We start from the raw sequence: 26791 nt of genomic DNA on the forward strand, positions 1-26791 counted from the left end.
AAAAAAACAATGAACAAATTCCTATGCACACTGCACATATCTTATTTTGAAGTAAAAAAACAAACAGGGCCAAAACACCTGGCAAGCTGGATAAATGTCCTTGGCGGGCTGCATGTGGCCTGTGGGCCATAGTTTGAGGACGCCTGGTCCAGGCAGCTGCTGACAGCCAGCCTCAAGCACACTTCCAAATGATCATCAGTCATGGTGGAATGGTACTTGGACTTAATGATCTTTATGTGGGAAAAGGCTGGCTCACATAAATAAGTAGAGCCTGGTAATGCAGTCAAGGACGTAGCACATTTTCTCATGTTTAAGTACTTTCCTCTGCGAGTAAGTTCCAGAACTATTCATGCGCTCTGGACTTCAGCTGAATGTCGGCTTGTAGTGTCAAAATCTCCCATTCCGTATGAAAGTGATACGTTTTTGTCTTCTTACTTCGTCCAGCTCCCCCACTCACTTTAATACCCTTTCTTACGTTTAAGAGAAAAAAACCAAGGTCTAAAAATTGGCAATAACTTAGCTTGTCAGTTCTTTGTAATCATTTTATTAGGGGTTCGTACAATTCTTATCACAATCCATACATCCATCCATTGTGTCAAGCACATACGTACATTTGTTGCCATCATCATTCTCAGAACATTTGCCTTCTACTTGAGCCCTTAATATTGGCTGCTCATTTTCCCCTCTCCTTCCCCACTCCCACTCCTTGATGAACCCTTCATAATTCATAAATTATTATTTTTTTGGTCATATGTTACACTATCTGACGTCCGCCCCCCCCCCCTCGCCCTCTTCTCTGCTGTCCATCCCCCAGGAAGGAGGTTATACGCACATTCTTGTAATCAGTTACCCCTTTCTACCCCACCTTCCCTCCACCCTCCAGGCATCGCCACTGTCACCACTGGTCCTGAAGGAGTCATCTGTCCTGGATTTCCTGTGTTTCCAGTTGCTATCTGTACCAATGTACATCCTCTGGTCTAGCCAGATTTGTAAGGTAGAATTGGTATCATGATAGTCGGGGGGAGGAAGCATTTAAGAGCTAGAGGAAAGTTATATGATTCATCCTTGCTACCCTGCACTCCTCCCCAAAACCCTTCAGTAAGGGGGTGTCCAATTGCCTACAAATGGGCTTTGAGTTTCCACTCTGCACTCACCCACATTTACAATGATACGATTTTTTGTTCTTTGATGCTTGATACCTGATCCCTTCGACAGCTCGTGGTCACGTAGGCTGGTGTGCTTCTTCCATGTGGGCTTTGTTGCTTCTGAGCTAGATGGCCACTTGTTTATCTCCAAGCCTTTAAGACCCCAGATGCTATATCTTTTGATAGCCGGGCACCATCAGCTTTCTTCACCACATTTGCTTATGTACCCATTTTGTCTTCAGCGCTCGTGTGGGGAAGGTGACCATCACAGAATGCCAGGTTATCAGAAAAAAGTGTTCTTGCATTGAGGGAGGACTTGAGCTTGTCCATTTTGCTGCACTTTAAGGGAAGTTGTTTGCACATGCATTTGACACCTAAGATTGCATCTGATTGGCTACACTGTGTATCAGTTAAGTGACGGGATTGATGATAGACGTACGTCTATTTTTTAATGCCATGTGATCTGCCCACACTACATTTATGATCGACGAGTAGATCATGATTGACTTATTGAGCACCCCTGCCCTAAGAGCTAGGCTGCACCCCACTCCCACACCTGTACTGACAGCAATCCAACACACTTTGCCTGAAGACAAAGCTATTCACATTGCCGCCTAGTGGTCAGGAGTAATTCAATGTAGGCTGGATTTATGTGGAAACTCAGGGAAATAAAGGCTCTCACTGTAAACCGCAGCCTTCAACAACCTCTGCACTTAAGTTCTAATACAGTTCGAACCAACAACCTCTTAGCAGAGCAGTCAAATTCGGGAGTTTGCTCAATTAAACCAATTACACCCAACCACCCACCCCTTTTTTTAAAATTTTCTTAATTTTGAAGCTTTGGGCTGCTAGCTGCAAGGTTAACAGTTTGAAAACACCAGCTGCTTAGCAGGAGAAAGACTGGGCTTTCTACTCTGTTCACACATCATGCAATAGTCTAAACATATTGAAGAGAGCTGTGTACTGTCACTACAACAGTTTTAGAACATTTTCTTCGTTTGTGTACTCATTATTAGCTCCACATTTCCCCCAGCCCCCCAAAACTATTAATCCAGTTATTCTCTATATAGATTCACTTACCTGGATTTCATATAAAGAAAAACATGCAAGAATAAAAAGCAAAAAACAAAAACTCAGTAACAGTAACAAAATAATACTTAGAAAAACCCCAGTTGACAAATATGTATCTAATTTTCTGAGGGGTTACCAACCGTTTCTTTAAGCAGTTTTATATAAATTTACATACACACCATCAATGGAAAGGGGTTCCAATGTCACAACTTCTTTGCCAACGGTTGTGTTCTTTATTAGTAGTAATGAAGTGATAGCTCATAGTAGTTTTTTTCACAAATCATACGATTTAATTGTTCAATAATATTAAGAAGGTTTGTCCACATGAAAGTCCACCTGGAAAAAGCACACCAGCCTGTGTCATGCAAGGACTGTCATAATAAAACCCCAATCTGAAGGAGGGAATGGTATCAGCATTTAAATTACGAACACCCATTTTGTAGAAGACTATGAATGATAGTAGAAGCCCCCAAATCCATTTGCTGTGTCCCCACGTCATTAAGTCTGTCGTGAATCCCCTCTGACCAGAGTCAAGGATATGAATAGTCCTGCTAGCAGACCGAGCATTGTGAAGGCAGGTATGGCAGATGTAGTCAGGTTAAAATACAATACCCTGTGATTTGATCTCCCTTTAGACTCATTCTAAAGTTGTTTCCATTTTCAATGTTTTCTGCTTTCTCTTTGACTGAAGGTTATCTGAATTTTGTCTAGTCATTCTTACTGGGTTTTGTTTGTTTGTGTGTTTGCTTGCTTTGGATGGGGGCGGTTTCTCGAGCAGGGAGAAAGAACATGGAACGCAAATAGACACACATACACAGAGACAGACACACAGACTCAGAGACAGTACAGGGCTGCAGCACAAATTAGACACCGACAGAGACGGTACAAAACTGCAGCAGCCTCGACAGCCCGCAGTGCTTTATTATTTATCTACTAACTACCGGCAGTGTTCCCAGACAAGTTTGCTCTTCCCACACTTGAATTTCTCATAACCTTGAGAGTGAGTTCCGTATCTCGGCCCATCCTGATGTTAACATTTCTACTAGGGAAATACTGTGTGCAGCTGTTTCCACAAATCCTCCCGCTGTTTGCAGTACGGATGCTGTTTATGAGAACCAGCTAGGTCAGACGTGTGCGTCCTGTCCTAGACAGATACATGCCACGAGACACAGTGCTCCTCTCCCGGCTCCTTCAGCTTCGTATGGTTGTGTTTTGTGTTGCATGGTTTTCTGTGTAAGAATCCGGATAGGTAGGTCTGTAGACAGTAACTGCATAAGGTTATGGCAGAGGACGATGGGGGCAAATGGGAGCTAATAACAATGAGTCTGAGGGGAAAGTGGCCTGAGCCTGATTGTGGTATCATTCCATTGTTTTCAAATCACCTGAGAAGATTCCTGGTTCGGCAAGTGTTGAAAAAACGGTATTTTAAGTATGTCAAGTACTACCTAGCCGACCATCTGACTCTCTCGGGGGTAGTTTAAAACACATGGATAATTGCTTGATAAAATGGAAATAATACTGAGGTCTGAGGGGGAAGTGTACTGAGGGATACGGCAAGTGGCCACCAACCTTCTGGCTAGTAAGTGAGCACTGTGTGAATCCTTCAAACAACATGTGTTTTGAATTCCAAGCGGCTCTATAGTGGTGTGGCACGACGATTTTGGGGGTGTTAGACTGCCTGCAGGAGCCTTGGCTCAGGGGTCAAGCCCATCATGACAGTGAATCAAAAAAGGCCAAGGTTGGCAGTGTAAGCCCACTAGCAGCTTCAGAAGAAAAACGTGGTGGTCAGCTTCCGTCACGACTGACCCCTCGGACGCCCTGCGGGTCAGTGCTGCTCACTGTGCCCATGAGGCTGCTGGGCATCGCAGGGACTCAACAGCAGCGGTTGGGTGGGTTAGGGGGTGGGCGGAAGCCAGAGGTCCTTCCATGGGTTCTGTGTCAGTGATCCGCTCACACACATCAGCTGAGGTTCCGTAAGGTCGTGCAAGTTTTGTCAGATTCTGCCGCAAAACCTCTTTCTCCAGACTTCCCATATCATCTTTGTTGATAAGTGGTTGCATTTGCTGAATTTATGAATATAACTCAATTTATTTGTATTGCATATAGGTAGACATTTGTGGGGGGTCTTGTCAATTTTTCACTGTCATAAAGCTGTAGTGAACACTCGTACACATCTCCATAAGCACAAACAGGGTGGGCATTTTTATGAAAATATAATTTTTTACAGCAACATGTTAAAAAGTATTGTAATGTGTTTATGATAAATACCATGGGGCGGGGAGGGTGCGGTTGGCAAAAAAAGCCTCTAAGACACTCATCGTTTGCATAAAAATGAAGCCTTCCCTAATTGTTTCTTCTACTCAGGTAAGAAGTATTCTCTACATAGCCCAAGGGGGCGGGGGAAGCGATCAACCATTCTAATGCTCTCACACATGAAAATACCAAAGATTTTAAAATAATATTGTGATGATAGTTTAACCTGTGTCCTCTCACATAAGTCACCAGGGATACTCTTTGTGGGCATGCTAAAGCTTAGTTCTAAGCCGTAGAATAGTTTAAGGTAGAATAGCAAGTGAGTTAGTTAATTGTGCCAGCCTGGCCGATAATCACATGTGGTGCTGGTTGAAAGGCGGAGGGATAAATGGGTGGTGAAGCCTCGCCTTTCCAGTTCTTGGGTCTCTTGTTTTGTGATGGTTGTATCGGGTGCAGCTGCCTTAGCAGTTCCCTGCTTCAGCTTGCAAGACTGACTTCCTCCAAGACATCCCCAAGGAGAAGCCGCATGGATCTATCCCGATGCAGCCCTGGGTGCTGGAGCAGCCGTGTGGAGACCCTTGCCAGTGCTGAGATGCTTACACGTTCATGGACTCAGCTTTCCTCCTGCAGTCGGCATCATTGCCTCTGTTTTGTGAGGTGGAGGACTTTGTGGACTGGTGTTGGGTTAATGGGTTAATGTTGGACTTGTGGGCTTGGGCAGCATTGGGTTGGGATGTTTTCATGATGCACCTTTTCTTTACATAAAACTCTCTCTTATACGTGAGTCGCCGTGGATTTGTTTCTCCAAAGTACCTAGACTAATACAGCAAGTCACAAAGGGTTAGCATACGATCAGAGATTTAGGGCCAATTTGTGGTTGTTGTGTCCATTCCAATTTATAGAGGCCTGTCGAACTCCCTCCCTAGGATTTTCCAGACTGATCTTTATGGGAGCGAGGGCCCGCTCTTCTGGTCGGTTCTAACTAAGCACGTCACTGCTGCACCTCAAAGACCCCTGCCTGAGGGTCCATTGAGGGACTTCTCGTCTCCTCATCTCACTGATCTTGCGCCTTTCCCGTGGTCCTTTCCCGTGGTCTCGAGCATAAAGTTGGTTGGAGTCTGGTGAGTCACAGTTCCCTTTCCATGGACCCAAACCCAAGTGACTACAATCTTGCCATGAATTTAATATGATTTTTATTAGAAGTATACAAGTAGCCCATTTATTTCCCTGGAAGGGAATACATAACATGGTTTTATTGATTTTTATTTCAGTTATTGGTGCTCTTAAGGACTGGGCGCAGTTAGATACTCTAAACCAGCCGTTCTCCACCTGGGCGTCATGACCCCTTTGGGGGTCGAACGACCCTTTCACAGGGGTCACCCGATTCATAACAGTAGCAAAATTACAGTTGTGAAGTAGCCCTGGAAATAATGTTATGGTTGGGGAGGGGGGTCACCCCAACATGAGGAGCTGTATTCAGGGTCGCGGCCTGAGGACAGCGGAGAACGCTGCTCTGGAGTATCCAGAGATGACAAAAGAACCCTCGGAAGAGCGTGGAGTAGCCCAAGGAGGAGCTGCTCAGAAACACCCATCCCCGGACTTCGTCATGAAATGGAATTTTTATTTTCTCCTTTAGTGTCACCCGGGCAATGCGTGTCTCCTGCTGTTGATGAATCATCTCCGAGGACGATGGATCATGCTGAAGAAAATGACATCCTTGCGGCAGCCCAGAAGTACTGTGTGGACAGGCCTATCTTCAGTCATCCCGTCCTCCAGGAACGGCTACACACAAAGGAGAAGATTTCCGACTCCATTGGGGATAAGCTGAAACAAGCGTTCACGTATGTTGTGTTTTCGCCTGTTTCCTTTGTACGGTGGTCGACTTATAAGTCGAGAAAGCTCTCCAATGAAGTAGATAAAAGAGTGATGGTGGGCACTCAGCACTGTCCACACTGTCCAGTGGTGGTAGGTGTCTGAGTGGTCACGGGCTTCATGGTGTGTGTCACCTCGGTTGCTAAACAGAAACACCACAAGTGGTGGCTTCTGCCCACAGAAAATGTTGCTCTCGCCATTCAGGAGACGAGCACCCGAATTCAGGGCCTAGCTCCAGGAGAAGGCTTCTCTTGTCTCTGCTGGCTCTCGAGGAAGGTCCTGGTCTCCATCTTCCCCTGGGTCTAGGAGGTTGTCCGCTCGGACCCTGGGTCCAAGGATACCGAGAAGAGCCATGTCAAGCTCTTCCCTCAGAGGGGTTGGAACACTCTGTCATTTGTCCACCGCAGGCATCTACGCCATTGGTTAGCACCGGGAATCCAAGTCCCCGACATAAAGTGTCAAGGACCCTCCGTGTGCTATTCTCCGCATTTTGGAGCCTACGTTACACTGCTAGATTACAGATTAGGAATGTTAGTGCATGGGGGACTCATGCTATCCCATGATTGTCCCCAAACTCCAAACCAAACCATTGAACGATGTCTCCTGAACCCTCGAGACCATGCATCTGCACACTGTGCTCACTGATTCTTCAGAGCTACCCTGTACTCTAAATGTTACTCTCAGGAGGAGTTAAAAATGTCAGCACCATTGCCAGACTGTCTGAGTTTTAATTCTGGTCTCACCATGACCCACTGTGTTCTTGGTGTGGTTGTTGCTAGGCACCATTGAGTGGGTTCTGACCCATAGCTGCCGTGTGCACAGCAGAAGCAGACTCTGCACAGTCCTGTAACTGGGTACTAATCATAGTGCCCACTTCATAGGTTACTGGGGGCAGTGGGGTGTTCAATACATTCGTGTATGTTAAGTGCTAAGTAGGCTATGTAAGTGATAGCTACTGTTGATACCTCAATTTTCCAAAAAGAGACTGGTATCAAATCCAATTTTTTCATCCTACCTTAGTGCTTTTGCCATAGATGCCTATGCTTTGCTAACAAGACCGTCCTTTATCATATTACTAGGTACTCTTCAGCTCTCAGACACCGTGTAAACAGCATGTACACTGTAATAAAATACTGTCTTCTGTAAGGAATAAAGTGTGTATCTGTTACCCAGACGACCACGGCTGTCGTGGTAGTTAGTAGCAGAGCTGCACTCAGCTGTCCCTATTCTGATTCAGTGACTTCTTTGATTACCAGCTGAGACATGGTCTGTGTATCAAAGTGAATTGGACCATTTGGGGATTCAGTGCAAGGCCTTGAGGTCTTTTGTTTGTTGGTTGGTTTGAACTTTTGTCAAAGCAACTCTGTTTTCCATGCAGCAACTCATAAATACATTTTGCTTCATGACATAGATTGCAGTCCCAGCGGTGCAGCAGCATTCTCCCTACTTCCCCCCTGTGTATTCTGTCTCCATTTGCCCATCTTTCATCTCCCTTCAAGTATCCTGATCTTTATCTTTTTGTCCTGCCTGGTTGATTGTTCTAAGGAGTGCATACCTCCTTGGTATTATTGTTCACCTCCTACACCTGTCTGTGGTTTGGGTGAAAAAGGAGCCACAGGGGTAGTTTAGTGCCATGCCATGGCCTCAGGTATTCTACCACAGGTTCCTCAGGGATTCTGCTCCATCAGACCCGGTAACCTGGTTGGCTTGTTGTTTTTGTTTTGCCTTCTCCTTCACCCAAGTTAATTCTAAAACTGGTCTTTGTGTATGATTCTCCCACTCTATCAAGGACTTTCTACTGTGATCCCTTTCAGAATAGTTGGTAGTGGTAGCCGAGCACTATCTAGTTCTTCCGGTCTCAGGGTGATAGAGGCTGAGTTTCATGTGATCTCTTAGTTCTTTGGACAAATTGTTTCCATGTGTCTTTGATTTTCTTCACGCTTCTTGGTGCTTCAGAGGCGGAGAGACCAATCATTGCACCTTAGAGGGCTGCTCACTCGCTTCGAAGATCCCAGTCACTACACACCACAGTAGGGCTGTCTTTGTGAACTCTGGTATACCAGTTGACTTAGCTGTGCCTGGAACTGGGATCCTAAGCCTCCTCTGCCTAGTTCAGGGCCTTGGTGTTATCAACATGGTGTTCTACCAACCAAATCAGCTAGACATGGTCCCTGAGCTTGCCGTAACGAAGACTGCACATTGAACACATGTTAATAAGGTTCAGTAATACTTGCGTAAATGCCCTTGATCTTGTGAAAAAGGGGAAAGCCTAAATGGGCAGAGGCTGGTCATTGATTCCATATCAAAAATTGACCTCATCAGTAAATAATTCTCTTTTCTGCCAACATAAAGAATACGCTAAGTATTTCCGTAATAAAATCTCACTGACTTCAAATTAAAAATTTTCTTATTTGTCATAATCAGTTGTAGAGCATCATATTTATATAATTGGTTCCATGATAATGCTCTACAACATATATATATATATATATATATATATATATATATATTAAAAAAGCCCCCTTCTTGCCCCTGATTTCTGCAGTCAAAGTCCCTCCTTGGCACTAGGTCTGCATTCCTATCATTCCAGAGCTTGTGGCTGTTGGCTGGGGTGGTGCCATTGAGTCTGTTCTGATTGACAGCGACCCCAGGTCAACAGGAGGCAGCCCTGCCCGGTCCTGGACCAGCCCCGCAATCAGCGTCATGTTTGCGCTCAGTGTTGCAGCCACGGTGTGAATCCATCTCATCGAGTGTCTTCTTCATTGTCACCTATCCTCAACTTTACCATCTAGGATGCCCTTTTGGAAGAACTGCTCTCTCTTGCAGGAAAAATACTTTGCTGTGAATGAATCCCATGGGAATATTCCTCATGTACGGTTTCATTTCTTTCTTTGTCCTCCCAGATGTACTCCTAAGAAGATAAGGAATATCATTTACATGTTTCTGCCCATAACTAAGTGGTTGCCTGCGTATAAGTTCAAGGAGTATGTGTTGGGTGACTTGGTCTCAGGCATAAGCACAGGAGTGCTTCAGCTTCCGCAAGGTTAGTTGTTTATTTATTTCCTCTTTCCCCCTCATTGTTGTTTCCCCAATTTGCTTGGTTTTTTTTCTCTCTCTCTTTCATCATGATACTAAACTTGCAGTTTTTATGTTTGTAAAAATAATTTTTATATAGCATTCGAGTAACCTTTGACTATCTAAAGAAATTATTGAAACATTTTACTCTTAAAAGGTCCCAGGAATATTCATAATAAAATATGGTGAACTCATTCATCAAATCAATACTTGTTGAGACTACCTGGAATTGCTTTACTTCAATATTGTGTTATAGTAGTTGTTAAACTTCTTGGCTCCTAAGCCCATGTTCTAACAATAAAGAACTATGATGTACCGAGGAGCCCTGGTGGTGTGGGGGCTACTCATTCAGCTGCCAATGGAAAGGTCCGTGGATAGAATCCACTGGTAACTCTGTGGGGGAAAGATGAGACGGGATGTCCTGTGGCAACTTGATAGCCTTTGGTTTGTCCGTTTTGTTGTTGTTTTGACTAAGATAAATGGAAGACCTCTCCAGGTCTGTGAGATTCCTTGACGCATTAAGGGGGACATTTTCACTCATTGATTCAGGAGCAGGTCTATGCAGATGCCCTTTGGGATTTCTATCTGAATTCATCTCGGTTTGCTTTTCATCCCACAGGTTTAGCCTTTGCAATGTTGGCAGCCGTGCCGCCGGTGTTCGGCCTGTACTCCTCATTTTACCCTGTCATCATGTACTGCTTCTTTGGAACCTCCAGACACATCTCCATCGGTAAAAGCCTGCCCTGGGTGTTTCAGTGCCCGGCTTCCTGGATTCCCAAGTTTGGTAGTTTCCCAAAGAAACCGCATGGTCATTATTAGAGCACCTGCTTAAGAACAGTGTTGCTGCATACATAATAGGTGTTTTTTTAATGCCCCTCCTCCCCATCCCATAAGATGATCTGATCATCGGGATGACCAAGAGACACAATTTTCTTATATGCCAAGAACAGGTGTTGAAATCTGTGAAATGAGATGAAATGCTTCATTTCATAACACAGTTTGGATGCATCTAGTATTTCTTTTTATTTATTCCAATAATGGTACTTCAAGTTTCTGGTTACTGTGCCTGTTCTTTTAAAATTTTTATCATATTTTAGGTCCTGAATTATACATATTGTGCATATCTTTAGCATATTTAGGATCAGATGCATATGAATTTCATAAGAATGTTAGCACTGCATGAGACTCCATCCAGCTTACACACACACACACACACACACAATATTATCTATTGCTAAGTAATAAATACCCACAAATTTAGCAGCTTAACGCATTTTACATTTATCTGTCATGGTTCCTGTGAGTCAGGAAGTGGGAAGCGCTTGTCTGAGGGGTTCAGATTCAGGGTCTTTCGTAGTTGGGAATGAAATGATAGTTGGAGAGGTGGACTGAATCTGTCTTTCTCTCTCACCCTCTCCCTCTTTATCTTCTTCCCCTTCTCTCTTCCTCTCATTCTCTCCCCTCCCTGTTTCCCTCCCTTCCACCTTGTGGTCCCAGACTTGACCGTTCTTACACATAGTGGCTCAGGGCACCAACACAAACATTGAAACGCTCCAGACAGCCGCTGCATCACTTCTGTGACCTAGCCTCAGAAGTCCCTTGCTATCGCTTTGACTGTATTTGTGATGTTGTTGCTGCTGCTAGCAAGCCACAAGCCCACTCGGACACCACAAGGAGAGGAGGATTCCTCTGTCCTTTGGATGACAAAGGGGCACCATTCCAAAGAGCATGTGAATGGGGTGGGGGTGGAGAGTATGTCAATGGGACAGACTATAGTGGTCATTTCTGGAAAATACAATCGATCACCAAAAAACCCCACCTTACACAACAGAAGCAGACTGCCAGAGGAGAGCAGTGGAGTTTTACTTCAAGGCTAGCCCTTTGTGCAGACCTGTGTCTTTGGTATAATGACAATAACTGCATTTGACACATTCAAAGAGTTTCCTTGGGGAGGGAGTGGGCAGAAATGAGGAGCTGATCCCAAGGGCTTAAGTGGAGAGCAGGTGTTTTGAGAATGATGAGGACAACGAATGTGCAAATATGCTTGACACAATTGATGTATGTGTGGATTGTGATAAGAATTGTAAGAGCCCTCAATAAAATGATTTAAAAAAAAAAAGTTTCCTTGGACTCCTGCGCGGTGCTCATCGTGCGTCGTTATTTCAGGGCCCTTTGCGGTGATTAGCCTGATGATCGGTGGCGTGGCCGTTCGCTTGGTACCGGATGACATCGTGATTCCCGGAGGCGTCAATGCAACCAACGGCACAGAAGCCAGAGATGCCTTGCGAGTGAAAGTCGCCATGTCGGTGACCTTACTTTCAGGAATCATTCAGGTAAAGATCAGAGATGGGGAAATGGGCCCTGGCTTGCTCACATGATCTCTAAAGAGCACTCTGGGTCCGTCAGGAAGCATCTGTAGACCGGGGTCATAGTATCGTGGGAGCCCCGCTGCCCCTGTGCGCCCTCCTCTCCACCGCTGGCACTGAGGAGCAGCTGGCGAGCTTTGAAAGCTCCGCTGGTTACGTGTTTGGCTGTAACCAGAAAGCTGGTGGCCCAAAGCCACAAGCCACTCCACAGGAGAAGAGATGCGATCTGCTTCTAGTAAGCTGAAGGTCTAGGAAACCTCCAGGACAGGACGAGTCTACGCTGTCCCCCAGGGCTCCTTAGTGTAGGGCAGCAGAAGCTCAGTGGCAGTGGGGTTAGGAAGAGCCAACTGAAAGCCTCGATGAACCCCCCGGAAAAGGTCTGCATTTGAACCTTGCAGCCACTCCACAGGGGACGACCTGGGGATGGGTCCTGTAGCTGTCCCAGACTAGGAAACCCCGTGGAGAAGCTCTACCCGATCCCACGGGACCAGGGTGAGTTGAAATTGACCCAAGAGCACCCAGCAACAGCAACAAGCTTTCACTGGGTCCACGAAAGATCCCCAAAGTGAGGCAAGCTGAGCTGGCAGGATGGGGACACGCTGGGAACAGGGCTGGTCTTGTCTGCTTGGGAGGAACAGCAAGTGATAAGGTGTCGCAGGGGCACTAGGCAAGTCCACAGGTCCGCTGTGGAGGTGGCAGTGCTGGGCAATGCTTTGCAGGGCTCCACGCCTTCATTCTTTGCAGTGAAACCAGTGACTGACTGGTTGCTTCACTGCTGCTGAGCAAGAGCAAACGGTCCAAAGAAAAGCCGTAGTGTGTTTTCTGTGGGTTTCAACTTCCTGATCTCCCATGTGATTTATCTGTTTCTTTGTCATTAAAAAAATAGTTTTGCCTAGGTGTCTGCAGGTTCGGATTTGTAGCCATATACCTCACAGAACCGCTGGTCCGGGGGTTTACCACCGCCGCCGCTGTGCACGTCTTCACCTCCATGCTGAAGTACCTGTTTGGCGTTAAAACCAAGCGGTACAGTGGCATCTTTTCCGTGGTATATGTAAGTAAGCAGCTTCCTGGTTTGCCAGCCCTGGTTTTTCTTTCATTTCCTTCCCCTATTCTTCACCTCAAGTCTCATTACCACCACTCCCCCAATTCCCTCCCAGAATCCCTGTAAAAACAAAGTGCCTCTGGACTTTGCTTCTCAGAACATTCAAGCCGAAAGCTATTTTTATGGCTATGTGATTCTGTCTACTTCACAATAGTCTTTCAGTGGGGGTCCTTATCTGGTGATTATATTCCAACCTAATTAGCTGAAGAAACCAGCTTTCCTCAATACCCAATTATGTCTTCGATGGGAAGGACACGAATAATTAAAAGGCAGTGGGAGAAGGTCTCGCTCTCAAAAACTGCTAACCAAGCAGACAGCAAGCAAGCAAGGCTATAAAATAAAGATTTAATGGACACAGTTAACCAGCTTTGTCTAATCAAATATATACAGACTCTTGTACTCCGCTCAGAAAATATAAATTATTTGCAAGCACATATGGAACCAAGGGCAGCAAGTTATCATGGAGTAAGCCATGAAATCTAAAAAGTCTATTTTTTTTCACGTGGTACAATCTAATTAGATGTCAATAACTAATTATAGCTTTAGAATCCCACACATTAGGCGGGGGTGGGAGACATACTTCTAAATAAAAATGGACATTATAACATAGTTAGGACCAAATAACAGTGAAAGTACTACATATTAACACTTGTGAGGTGTTACTAAAGCTGTCCTTGCGAAGAAAGGCAAATAGCTTCTGTAGGTAAATAAAAGCCTACTCTTGACCTTGGCACTGGTAGGTGCTGGCGTACGGCAGTGAGTGAAGAAGTCATGGCTCTGGCTCTCTCTAGCTTTCAGTTTTGTGAGAAGACAGCTATTAAACCTTAATCATTGACAGCATACTTCTTACTCCGAGATTTCCCTACGTGCTTTGTCACAAGAGAACTATACCCCACAATTACACCTGCTTATGCTCCAGGCCTGAGAAAGGAGGGTGTGTGCCTGGGCTCCCAAGTTTCCAATATGCACTACTTCTGGGGTTCCCAGATGGTAACCTGGGACTATCATGAAGTGGCTTTCTTCAAACTTATACTATTCCCTTCCTGAGAATTTGCCTTCTCACCCCAGATATTCTGAATCAGAATTGGCATGTTAGAAAGATCCCTAATAATTCCCTGGTTTTTTCTCTAGTTCTCCTGGTTCCGTTCCAAACTTCAGCACTTCTTACACTTCTTCCACACATCATACAATTCAGTAATTCAATCATATCAAGAAGAGTTGTACAGTCATTGCCAAATCAATTTTAGCACATTTTCTTCAACCCTCCTTTGATTTCAATCTCTCTCCCACCTACTGTCAAATGATTTCTGCCCGCTGCCACTCCTGCATGTGTTTGCTTTTGGATTGATTTGCTGCCACCACTGCTTAATTATTTCCTGACGCTCAGGACTCAGGTTCAGCTTTACTTTTCTGGATGCTCTAATACAGTGGTTCTCAACCTGTGGGTCATGACCCATTTGGGGGGGGTGTCGAAGGACCCTTTCACAGGGGTTGCCTAAGACCACCGGAAAACACATAAATATGTGTTTAGATGGTCTTAGAAACCGAGACACCACTCCTCTATCCATCTCCAGGCAGGTCCGCCCACAATACAGATAACGCCCATATATGAGTACGTGGTGTGAAGACATCATTGCTCCAACCCCATCACATAACACCCTGAACAAATACAGGTGTATGTGACAGGGTTGGCGCCATAATGTACTTATGCGGACCAGTCACACATGTAGAGAGCAGCTGCTGTGTAGAGAGCAGCTACTGTGTTGAAAGCAGCTGCTCTGTTAAAAGCAGCTACTGTGTTGAAAGCAGTAGTATTGGAGGTAAAACGACACTTCATGAATATAATTACATATTGTTTTGTGATTAATCACTATGCTTTATGTTCAGTTTTTAACAATGAAAATATATCCTGCACATCAGATATTTACATTGCAATTCATAACAGTAGCAAAATTACAGTGATGAAATAGCAGTGAAAATAATTTTATGGTTGGGGGGCCCCCACAACATGAGAAACTGTATGAAAGGGTCACGGCATTAGGAAGGTTGAGAACCACTGCTCTAATACTACATTATGCTGTCAGTAGAATGAAAAGAAAGGTGGGGACAAAAAGGTTACAAGGTTGTTGGCTACGAATTATGAGGGTGAGTGGAAGTGCCTCCTTCTTGGTGGAAGCACCAGGAGTTCTCGTTCAGCGGGCGAGCTTGGGCTGGAAGCATCAGGAGGGGGATGGCTGGTGTGAAGTGTGCACTAGAGACTCTGCTCGGGGCCATTTCTTGATCTAAACACCCAGTGTTCGCTGTGTTACAGAGTACAGTTGCTGTGTTGCAGAATGTTAAAAACCTCAACGTGTGTTCCCTAGGCGTCGGGCTGATGGTTTTTGGTTTGCTGTTGGGCGGCAAGGAGTTTAATGAGAGATTTAAAGAGAAATTGCCAGCACCGATTCCTTTAGAGTTTTTTGCGGTAAGTCAACTCAACCCAATGGCTGTTTCTATAACAGCTCACTCTTCCTGTCAGGACTTTCAAAGCGGATGGGGAAGAACAAGGAGGTAGAGACTCCCCCCCACCACTCAGTTCTGCTAAGGGAAGGTCAGAATCTGTGGAAGTGAACTTGAGAAAAATACACTGACAAAAAGCTTCCAAGTGCAGACAAGATTTTAAAGACACGTGGGAAAGCCACACACGCACATTTTGACATTATCTCTGAGTGGTGGGATTTTGGAAGATTTGTGTTTCTCATTTTGCAGAATCTGATTTTTTTAATGGATAGGTATTACTTAACCGCCCCCCGACACTATCCCCCCCAAAAAAACCCAAACCCATGGCTGTCAGTCATTTTCAAGTGTAACAACTTAGTGCATCTTTTTAAAGAATGATACCCATAAATTGAAAGGACAAATATTGCACTGTCTTTCTAAATAACTGTCACTATTTTTAATGGGATGGGTATGCGTGTGAGCACTGCACAGCTTCTCAGATCTGAGAATCAGATTTGTCCCATCGACCCTCGACATGACACCGTGGGTACACCCTGGGCTTCCTAACCAAAAGGTCAGCAGTTTGAACCCACCAGCTACTCTCTGCAAGAAAGATGAGGCTATTTGCTCCTGGGAATATTTCCAGGGATCACTGTGAGTAGGAATCCACTCAATGGTGCTGTGTTTTGGACCCTCCACATTGATTTTTTTGTGGGGGACCAAAAAAACCACAGTTTGAATCCACCAGCTGCTCCACAGGCAGAAAAATCCAGAGTTCTACTTCCATAAATATTCCAAATGGAAACCCTGTGGGACAGAGCTACTGTGTGCTGTAGGGTCACTGTGAGTTGTAATCAACTCAACAACATACAACGACCATCCAGCCACTGAAAACCCACCTATGCCCAAGCCCATCACTTTCCCAAGGAATGGGCATGCAGATCGAAAGTGTGAACTCCCTCAAACAAGAAGTTTGAATGCTATCACATTATGGGGATGCAACCAATATTACAAATCTGTGTGCATTGTTGAATGGAAATCCAGTTTGCTCTACAAACTTTCATCCAAATGATAATAAAAAGTTTCCTGGAAAGTTTGTACAATATCTGATGTCAGTTTTTTCTGACAGATGCCACTATTTCTCTTGAAGCTTATACTGTCCCGTGGTGCCCTTTGCATGCTCTCAGGTGCCCTGGAGTGCCTGGAGACAGAGTTCAGGAACAAGACTAAGTAAAAAGCCCAGGTGTCTGATGCACATTTAGCTAAACGTTCCAGCCACAGAAATAAGGGCTGGTGTAAGTGACAAAGCAGCCTTTCCTTTGACGTCTTTTGACCATTTGGTTTTGTCCCAAGAGCAAGATTATCTCTTTCTCTTGGAGCTGCATGCTATTCCTGTTTCCTCTTGGAGTCTAAAAGCTGGTTCTGAGCTCCCTTATGTTAGAAAGAAGACAGCTCCCCACCATCAAGTTGATTCTTAACTCATAACGGCCCTATGAGACCAGGTAGAACCATCCTTGTGGATTTCCAAGGCGATAAATCTTTACAGGAGCAGAAAGCCTCGTCTTTCTCCCATGGAGTTCCCAGTGGGTTTGAACCACCAGCGTTTCCTTTAACAGCCAAGCCAGAACAGCAGTGGTTTTAATTGCCTGGCTTGGGTCATTGCAGATTCCTCATAGTTTCCTAGGGCAACAGCAACAGTTGTCATCGTTGCTGTTCAATGCAACTGAATCCATTTTCACTCATAGAGACTCTGTGATAGAATAGAACCATCAACATAGGTAGATGCATTTGAATTGTGGTGGTGATGAAAAATATTGAAAGTACCATGGACTGCTAAAAGGACCAACCATCCTTGGAAGAAGTATGGCAAGAGTGGTCCTTAGAGGCAAGGCTATCAAGACTTCGTCTTATATACTTTGGACGTGTTAGAAGAGACTGGTCCCCAGATAAGGACATCATGCTTGGTAAAGTGGAGGGCCAGCAGAAAAGAGGAAGGCTCTTGACGAGATGGAGTGATGCAGTGACGGCAACTGTGGGCTCAGGCATGGGAGCAGTTGTCAAGATAAGGACATCATGCTTGGTAAAGTGGAGGGCCAGCAGAAAAGAGGAAGGCTCTTGACGAGATGGAGTGATGCAGCGACCGCAACTGTGGGCTCAGGCATGGGAGCAGTTGTGAAGATAATGCAGGACTTGGGCGGGGTTTTGTTCTGTTGTGCATAGGTTCTCTGTGGGTCGGAATGACAATGGACCCTAACAACAGCAGCAACAACATAGGGTTTGTAGACTGTAATCTGTATGGGAGCCAACAGTCAGGTCTTTCTCCTTTGGAGCTTCTGTGTGGGTTCAAACTGCCCATCTTTTGGTTAGCAGTAGAGCACTTAGCCATCGCTCTGCCATCGCTCCTATCATTGTAATTATGGTCTGGTAATCATACCTCAAGCCCAGAGCATTCTCCAGAGCAAGAGGTAAGAGAAGCCATACTGGAGAGTTTGAGGAGACGCTTCATGACTCCCTGAAGCACAAGACTTGTTTTTTGTAATAAAAATTTCTGCAAGTTTTACACCCTATTTCATAAAGCATCTACTTGTTAGTAGGAAAACAACAGTTCAAATTACTTACCATAGAATGAAACTGATGGACCAGGAACTTGGGCCTGTATCTCCTGTGGACTTGACTATCCTACACACACTCTCAATTTCTCAATAAGTGTAATTAGAGATGATACACAACAGAAAAGGGGCCCAAAGCACTTGTGTTTCTGGTCTTTGCAGCTGCTGATTTGAACAATAACTTTACTGTATGATTGGTTCCCTGGTGGTGTAGTGGTTAGGCATTGGGCTGTGATCCACACGGCCAGCAGTTCAAAACTACCAGGTACTTCTACAGAGAAAGACAGGGCTTTCTACTCCCATAAAGAGTTACAGTCTCAGAAACTCACAGGGGCAGTTCTACCCTGTCCTACAGGGTTACTATGAGTCGACATCGACTCTTGGCAGTCAGAGAGAGAGAGCAGTGGCCACCACTTGTGACGGTCTAGTGCCCTTCTTTCTTCTCTCCAGGCAAACCCACTGAGAACGTTCTACAGCAATGCTGTGCCAAGGACGTCATTTCAACACGTAGCAGCAACTCCATACTAAACTAGAACTGCCCCACAGAGTTATGGATGCAAATCTCCAGGACTGTCTTTCCCTCATGGAGCCGCTGAGTAGTTTTGAACTGCACACCTTACAGTTAGTAGCAGAGCACTTATCCATGACCCCTGGGGCTCCTTATAGAGTAGCCAGTCGCTCCTGGGAATGAAGAAGATTACTATCAACCTTTCTGGTATTCTTTCCTTCTTGTAGCTCACTAAGGGTTGTACTTCTCTCCCCAACTAAATCTATGCCCAGGCAGTCCAGGATGGCCTTGCGTCCGGTGACGTGTGGTTCTACTTTGACCCTGAAATGAGAGAAGACAACTGTGGGTCACTGATGGGGGCCTCTAACTACACGGCTGTCCTCCTAACAGGGCCACAGGGGGAGTCTGAGTGCACACACGCATCTCATAACGGTACACCGTCATTGTACACAATACTATGTCATCAGGTGTATTAGTGGGCTGGGTTTGGGGTTATTTATGACATCTTGGTCAGAGACTCTTTGTGTCTTTGTCAAAAGAAAGTCAAGACCTGAGAGGTTTTATGGCAGTGGTTCTCAACCTGTGAGTCGCAACCCCTTTGGGGGTTGAACGACCCTTTCACAGGGGTCGCCCGATTCATAACAGTAGCAAAATTAGAGTTATGAAGTAACAACGAAAATAATGTTATGGTTGGGGGGTCACCACAACATGAACTGTATGAAAGGGTTGCGGCATGAGGAAGGTTGAGAACCACTGCTTTATGACCTCATTCAGTGACATTCAACTAACCAGATACCACAGGAGGAAACAGAACAAAAGAATGCCAGCCTACAGGAAACTGTCATCGTCGTTTTAATTATGTGGGATGGTAGATTTGCTGGAATGAACTGTCATTATTGTCTTTCCAAAGGAACCTTACACAAGAATGGGTTTGGGCTTGACTAAGAAGTTCTTGGAAGCTCATTTTGTGGTGCTTGCATTTCCGCGTGCGAAGGTGCATTGGGAGCTGTGTCTGTTTCAGGTGGTCATGGGGACCGGCATTTCAGCGGGGTTTAACTTGAAAGACTCGTACAACGTGGATGTTGTTGGAACACTTCCTCTGGGGTAGGCGATTGGGTTCATTTTCGGTCACAGTGTGGCTAGAATAAAGAGTACTGTTGCAATAGGCTATTGCAACGAAAGTAGATCTTTCTTCCCCCCCACACATCAAAGAACTCACAGTCGGTGTGCATGTGAGTGTGTGACTTTGTATTTTATTTTGTGGTTTTTTTCTTATTGTTTAGCAGTCAACGACTATTAAAAACTCACAGCATGGCATGGTACGACTATTAAAAACTCACAGCATGGCATGGTAATTGACAACTTCAGCTTCCTTGTCAGAAAGACCTAACCCCTAGCAGCATGCCCTTGAGCAAATGTCTTAGTTTCTCAAAGCCTGTGTCCTCATCTGGCAGCTGGACATGATAATTACCATATATACTCAAATATCAGCCGAGGCACATTTTACCACAAAAACTGCATTAACAATGTGCTTATAGACGAGTCTATATGGTAATATGTGTGGGTGGTGTGAGGTGCAGGAAATGCATGTCAAGCATGGTGTGGTACAGTTCGTCCCGGCACACAGCACAGGGTGAGCAGTTCACATGTGTGCATCGCGTGTAACTGGCTGTCTCAGCTAGTTTCAAATCAAGATTTACTTATTTTCCTTCATTATTTTCGTTTATCCAAGGCTTTATATTTTTAATGTGTGATTCGCTGTATATTCGAAGGAACGAAAGTGGTTACTAGCAGCTCCTTGTCTTCTTGTCCGTCTCTGACACTGGTTGCCTCTCTCTGAATTTGTGTCTCTTTCTCTTTCCTTTATGGTCTCTGTCTCGCTGACTCTTTCTCCCCTCACCCTCTGTAGTTTCTCCAAAAGAATGTCCATGGCGCACAGCCGGACATTTCCCCAGATGTTGGACATTGACGGCGTCCGGCCTGTTCAAATCATCTGCTCTTCGTGACAGTTGGTATCCTGAACCTGTCATTTAGAACAATTCCGTGTAAAGCCGCAGCACAGTTAAAGAGCACCTTGCTTTCCTATTGGGGTTTATAATTTATAAAATGCTTTATACCCACCATCTTATTGATGCTTACTGTAACCCGATTAACAATGTAGATCACTAGCCCCACTTTACTGGTAAGAGTGCTCATTGATTCCCACTCGTTCCGCATATGCGTATTGAGGGCTAGTCTTTGCCTGGGACATAGCAATTAAAAACAAAAAGAGAAGTCCTTATGGTCTACTGAGGGAAACAGATCATAATCCAGTAAGCAAATCCTGAGAAGGGCTGTGAAGCAGCGTGAAGCCAGGGGAGGGGAGCAGAGCCTGGCGGTGCAGTTTCAGGTAGAGTATCAGGGAAGGCGACATTTGAGAGCCGCGGAGGAGGGTCGGCGACTCCCTGGTGAGTCCCAGCCTGCACTCCAAACTCAGTCTTTCCATGACCTCACACGGGGTCTCTAACAGAAAGTCATGTGATGAACATTAGTCTTTGATTGGATCCAAAATATAATCCTGTTCAGTGACTAGTCACACCTCATTTGATTAAATAGAAAATTCTTATATTTAGATATATGTTTAAAAAAAACAACAATAACATGCTGATAGGTTAAATCCATAGACCATCGAATTTCCACCTATACTTGCCATTTATATTATATCCAAATCTGTTGCTCTCCCACATGTGGGAAAACAGATTTTCTAATTTTAAACAACATTTTATCATCCTGGAACTTGGTCACAGAGAAAGTATCTTTTGGAAACTTGGCTCAAAACAAAGCAGGAAACTAAATGTTAACCTACTTACCTCTCCACATACAATCATACTGCCTCGTTATCTGTGAATTTGCATAACAAACAGTGGCTTCTCATCACCGCGATTCCTTTGTTCGCAATTCTTCGGCTGAGGCCAGGCCTGCTGGGTGGCTCTTCTGCTGGTGGCACCTGTGTCTCTCCACAGCTGCAGACGTCGGAGGGCACTACCGATGCTGGAGGACTGTCCTCGTGGGCCTGACTCCCCAAGGGGAACGTCTGAAACTGAGGGCTAGCTGCCACCTTGTCTCCACAGGCATCTCCAGTAGGTCAGGTTAGCCAGACACCTGTACGTGGGAGCTCAGAGCAATAAGAAAGAGCAAAAGCAACCAGGCCAGGCCTCATAAGCCACTTGTGCAACATCACCTGTGCCGCATTCTGTTGGGCAAAGTAAGTCACAAGGCCAGACTGGTTTCAATACACATATCTGTACATAAGAGGAATGGCGTGCACACACAAGGATGGGGGGGGGCAGTCATATTTGCAGCAAACTACCACCTATCTGCACACACAAGTAAATACATAAAGCTGCAGAACCAGAAACTGACTACTACGGGTCCCAATCATGGCAATAGATCTTGTTCTTCATTACTTTTCTTACTCCTACAGTACATCCTTTCTCCTTCCCGTATCCCTCGGGCCTAAACCTGATGCTAGGCCTTCCCTTCCAGTTAATTATGAGGCAGCAAAGTGCACAGGAAATGAATGGCATAGTCTGGTTGCCTGGACTGAACTCCGTGGTCCAACTTGGGCAAGCTTCTTAGAATCTGCAAGCCCGTTTCTTAACCAGTGAATGTGGAGAATATGTCATGTCTTCGATGGGATTGTTGTGAAAATCAGTAAGAACACATACATAAAGCATCTTGCACATACTTGAGGCCTACTAGATGGTAGGTTCTTCCCACTTCCCCACGCTGTTGAATTTGAGGTGTCCCGATCCTCACCTGTGCTCTGAGAGTTTACAGGAGGAGGTGCGTGCAGGTGGAGGTCTTCGTGGCTTTTGTTGCACTTACAAAGAGCACAGGAGATGAGCTCTTTGACCTGGGACAAGTGGCTTAACCCACACCACCTCATTTTCCTCCTCTGTAAAATGAGGATTATCATAGTTGCTACCTCTAATGTCACTGAGCTAATTAGAGACAATTAAATGTACATGGAACCTGGAATATATGACCAACCCAACTCCCTGCCGTCCAGTCAGTGCTGACTCAGCGACCTGTGGGTATCTGAGACTGTAACTGTTTACTGGAATAGAAAGTGTAGTCTTTCTGGAATATATGAAGCACCTACTAAATGTTTTGGTTATAGTATTGTTATTATTTGTTAATTCGTTATTATTAGTATTTCAGTTGAATTGGGACAGGGTGCCTTTGCAAACTTCCATTGTCGATCCCCACTTATAACATCCTAGGGAATCCTTATTTTATTCCTGGAGGATAAGGTCCCAAACTGAGAATAAGACCACAAAACCCAATTTCCCATTTGGGGGTTCCAGAAGTCACACTTTTGGACCCGTCCAGATTCAAGAAATTCCAAGGTGAGACCTCAGGATTTTGCTGTTCCTTATCCTTGTTCAAAACTCGTACAAAGTGATCCTAATATGGGAAGCGGTAGTAGATGCTTGCGTCACCCAAGAAAGACGTCTAGTTCTCTGCTCACACTGACTGGTCGGGATGTCTTGTGGCGTCAGCAGTTTGCTGACCCTTTCGTCTTCCTGGTTCTGTCTCGCGATTACCCTTGCTGAACACTGTGCCGTGAGTTATGAAGGTGCTCCTTTTATAAATAAACTGCCTCTGATCTCTGCTGACAACCCCTCAACCCCCTAGGCTTCAGGATTTGGACCTAGACAGAACCAGTTTCCAGGAGGATTTCCTTTGTGCAGAGTAAAAGCTAACAAGTATCTACGCTTTGATCACCTCGTTTGCTGAGAATGTCCCCTAGCATGTTCCCCTCTTGCTGCACGTTTCTCCCCCAATAGTCCCAACAGCTAAGTTAAATTCAGCTTGGCCTTTCAGGCTCCTCCCTCCAGCCAATCCGGACACCAGCCTCTTCCACCTGGTGTACGTGGATGCCATTGCCATAGCCATCGTTGGATTCTCAGTGACCATCTCAATGGCAAAGACGTTGGCAAATAAGCATGGCTACCAGGTTGATGGCAATCAGGTAAAGTCCGTTTCCTGCGGTTGCTTCATAGCAGAACAAGCATCGTACTGTGTAGGGAAGGCAAATGAACTTGACTTACCAGTCTTAGTAGACAAGCTTTAACCTGGCTAATGGGCATATTTGGAGCATGGATTTATTCAACCCTACAAGTTTTTGTTATTGATGTAGGTTAGAGGATCAGGACCCCAAGGCACAGAGTCCTCAGATATAGGGGCTCAGCCAGGAAAGTGAAATCTCTGATCGGACACTTCCTGTGTACCATACGCCTACCGATGCCGTTCTTAATTGTAAAGCTCATAGCCTGGGAATAAGATGTGTCTCCAGAACTCTTTCTTCCCCACTGGGAAGCCTTCTCGTTGTTCCTACCTTTGAGTATGTGATTCACTGCGGAACTGCCCCGACGCTCGGGGCCACCACCTTTCCTATTACAGTTACAGAACCCAGCCAGTGTGAGCTATCATCTTGGCAGGAAAATGCCGACTGCAACATTATGTGCATCTATAGGAGAGATTAAATGTCCCACATTCATACAAGATGCAGTGAGCATGCTAGGCAGCCCCTAGGAGGTAACCCTGGGAGTAAGACTCACTGGTCCCAGGAAAACACTGCCATGCATTTATCGATGAGCAATAGCTCAGGCACTTAAAAGAAGCCAGTAGTCCTAGACACCAAGTAATTTCTCTTAAATAGCCAGAATATTTTGTCCTTTTTGGTGCCATGTTTTTAAAAAAAGTTAACATCATTTGTCGGGTAGAAAGTGTGCTTGGGAAGGAGCCTGGTTAGGGAACATAGCATTTATCTCTAATACAATAAAAATTCAAACTTTCCCCCCAGCACGGAATATGCAATAATTACTTTTTTAACTCGTGCTAAACAAATGCTCAAATCTGAGAACCGATTGAAGAAGCACCCTGAACTCCCGAGAATGGGTATTAAGTGGGCCATCTTGCTTTAGTTCCTGAAGAATGACCAATCTCTTCTGTGCTTTGCTTCCACCTGGACAAGGAGCTCATTGCGCTGGGACTGTGCAATTCCATCGGCTCACTGTTCCAGACCTTCTCGATTTCATGTTCCTTGTCACGCAGCCTGGTTCAGGAGGGCACTGGTGGGAAGACGCAGGTATGTATACAGCTGGCCTCGAGGGACCAGTGATTCGAGTGGTAATTAACACTTGAACCCCTTGATTCTATGCTGAACCCACACAAAGCTACTCTACTGGCAGATCCACACTCCGCAGAGCGGTGTTGTGAGTCAGAGGAAGGCTTGAGTGGATGAAGCCAATCGTAATGAGTTAATTCTGTGGAAAAGAGGTTTATTCTCCAGTGAAAGACAGTTGGCAATGTGCCCTGCTACTAGTCAGTGTCCGAGTTCAACCTTGGGACGCTGCCTGGAGACCCGGAGACTGAGTGGGCAGGATTTCCCAACAGTCCTTTCTGATGTCTCATTTGGCAGTCACAACCACATGGGGCTTAATTTCTAAAACAAAGTCAATTTCTTTGGCCAGATTTGCCACATTTCAAGTGTCCAAGAGTCACAGTCACATGTGAGGAGCGACAACCACACTGGACAGCCAACACTTGTCTGAGCTCTTTTGGCCTTTGAATCTCTGATCTGCACCAGACATGTGCTTGCTTCGACTTCCAGCGATGGCATTTTAGTCGAAGTATTTAAACAGCTTCTCCTTAAAAGCTTTTTGAAGAGGAGCAAAACCTTCAAAGAAGGGTGGGACAGAGTAATAGGTTTATGCCATAGTTTATTTGAATCCCTGTTTTCTTGATCTTCCCACCGTGATGATCAAAAGAGGAAGACCCACGTATGTCCCGCCTCTTAACTCAAGTCTCCTAAAAGCCCCTTCCCTGTGTCTTCTCTCGTTCAGCTCGCAGGTTGTCTGGCCTCGTTAATGATTCTTCTGGTGATATTAGCCACGGGATTCCTCTTTGAGTCATTACCCCAGGTGTGTAGTGTGGACTCGGTGTGAGGTTTTCCTGTGTGCCAAGATCCTATGATTGTATTGCTTCTCTGTGTGGCTGTCTTGATGCGTTCATACTGCAACCCTAGCAAGGGGGAGTGAAGAAGTGACCCTTGCTCCACACTCTGCACTGTCCACCGTCCACAGGGCCTTGGGAAAGTCATGCTAACTTCTTAGGGCCTCGCTTTTCTTATTTACAAAGTGGAAGGTTGGACTGATTGACCAAGATCCCTTCTCTCTTTGGCTTTCTATGACCTGAGGTGGCTTATAATCAAAAGCACTTATTTGCTAATATGTTAATCTAGGATAGATTAAGAATCACAAGAACCATGGAGGAAATAATTCCTGAGTGCCGAGTTGAATTCTGAACTTCTTGGCCACAGTACGTTTGCTATTAGAATACGAGCTTAGTGGTTTTCCAAGACCCAGGTTAGGTGACCAAGGCCTGAAAATCCGGGGTTCGCGACTCAATTGTAGCATCCCGACCACGTAGCAAGGGAATCCTATTAGAGCAAAGGCGTGGGGGGAGGCCATGAATGAGCAAGAGGAGGACACGGAAGAGCCGGCAGAGGGCCGGCTTGGGGCTCAGAAGAGAGGCATACGTGCATGCGCTGTGTTTCAGGCTGTGCTGTCGGCCATCGTGATCGTCAACCTGAAAGGGATGTTTATGCAATTCTCAGACCTCCCCTTCTTCTGGAGAACCAGCAAAATAGAGTTGGTGAGTAAAGAAGGTGAGAGTTAGGTAAATGCGACTTAGCAACAAATGGAGTAGTCCTGATAAAAAGGTGAGAAATGGAAATTAGTTGTCCTTATCTGCAGTCTCCAAGTAGGCAAAGTTCATTTCATAGTTTTGGTTAATTACCATTGAGTGTGTGTGTGTGCGTGTGTGTGTGTGTGTGTGTGTAACTCTTACTACATCGTAAATGTGTTTTTGATGTTAAGCTTTCTGTTGTTTGTTTAGACCATCTGGCTTACCACCTTTGTTTCCTCTTTGTTTCTGGGATTGGACTATGGTTTGATTACTGCTGTGATCATTGCTCTGATGACTGTCATTTACAGAACACAGAGGTGAGTGAGTGAAGTGGGGTGGGAGTGAGTGTCCCAACTGTGATAAGACGAGCCCTGACTTTAAATATGGACTGGAGTGTGTATCTGTGGACGCTGAGCCCTTGCGTGTGAGAGGAAGCTGTAAGACTCGTGGCATCTGTGGATCAAAAAAAACTTCCAAATAAAAAATTCAGTGTAATTTTGCCATGTGCCCTGCTGTGTATGCCTAGAGCAGACACAGACCCTGAGCTATCATTTGTAGGTCTTCCTTATCTTTTC

General features: G+C 45.3%; 1 protein-coding gene across 1 annotated transcript in view; it reads left to right on the forward strand.

The window, feature by feature from the left end:
- SLC26A5 (solute carrier family 26 member 5) overlaps positions 1-26791 on the forward strand; it is a 58748-nt gene that overhangs the window by 18372 nt on the left and 13585 nt on the right. Inside the window, exons 2-13 of the mRNA XM_004702605.3 lie at positions 6106-6310; positions 9245-9384; positions 10036-10146; positions 11583-11749; positions 12669-12833; positions 15196-15348; positions 19501-19583; positions 23349-23496; positions 24502-24615; positions 25373-25450; positions 26088-26183; positions 26427-26533. Coding sequence (XP_004702662.1) covers positions 6159-6310; positions 9245-9384; positions 10036-10146; positions 11583-11749; positions 12669-12833; positions 15196-15348; positions 19501-19583; positions 23349-23496; positions 24502-24615; positions 25373-25450; positions 26088-26183; positions 26427-26533 — 1514 coding nt within the window. The 5' untranslated portion in view covers positions 6106-6158. The remainder of the gene's footprint in view (positions 1-6105; positions 6311-9244; positions 9385-10035; positions 10147-11582; positions 11750-12668; positions 12834-15195; positions 15349-19500; positions 19584-23348; positions 23497-24501; positions 24616-25372; positions 25451-26087; positions 26184-26426; positions 26534-26791) is intronic.

The sequence above is a fragment of the Echinops telfairi genome, unplaced genomic scaffold, assembly GCF_000313985.2.
Source record: "Echinops telfairi isolate 266 unplaced genomic scaffold, ASM31398v2 ScPeMD7_23;HRSCAF=83, whole genome shotgun sequence".
Taxonomy (NCBI): Eukaryota; Metazoa; Chordata; class Mammalia; order Afrosoricida; family Tenrecidae; genus Echinops; species Echinops telfairi.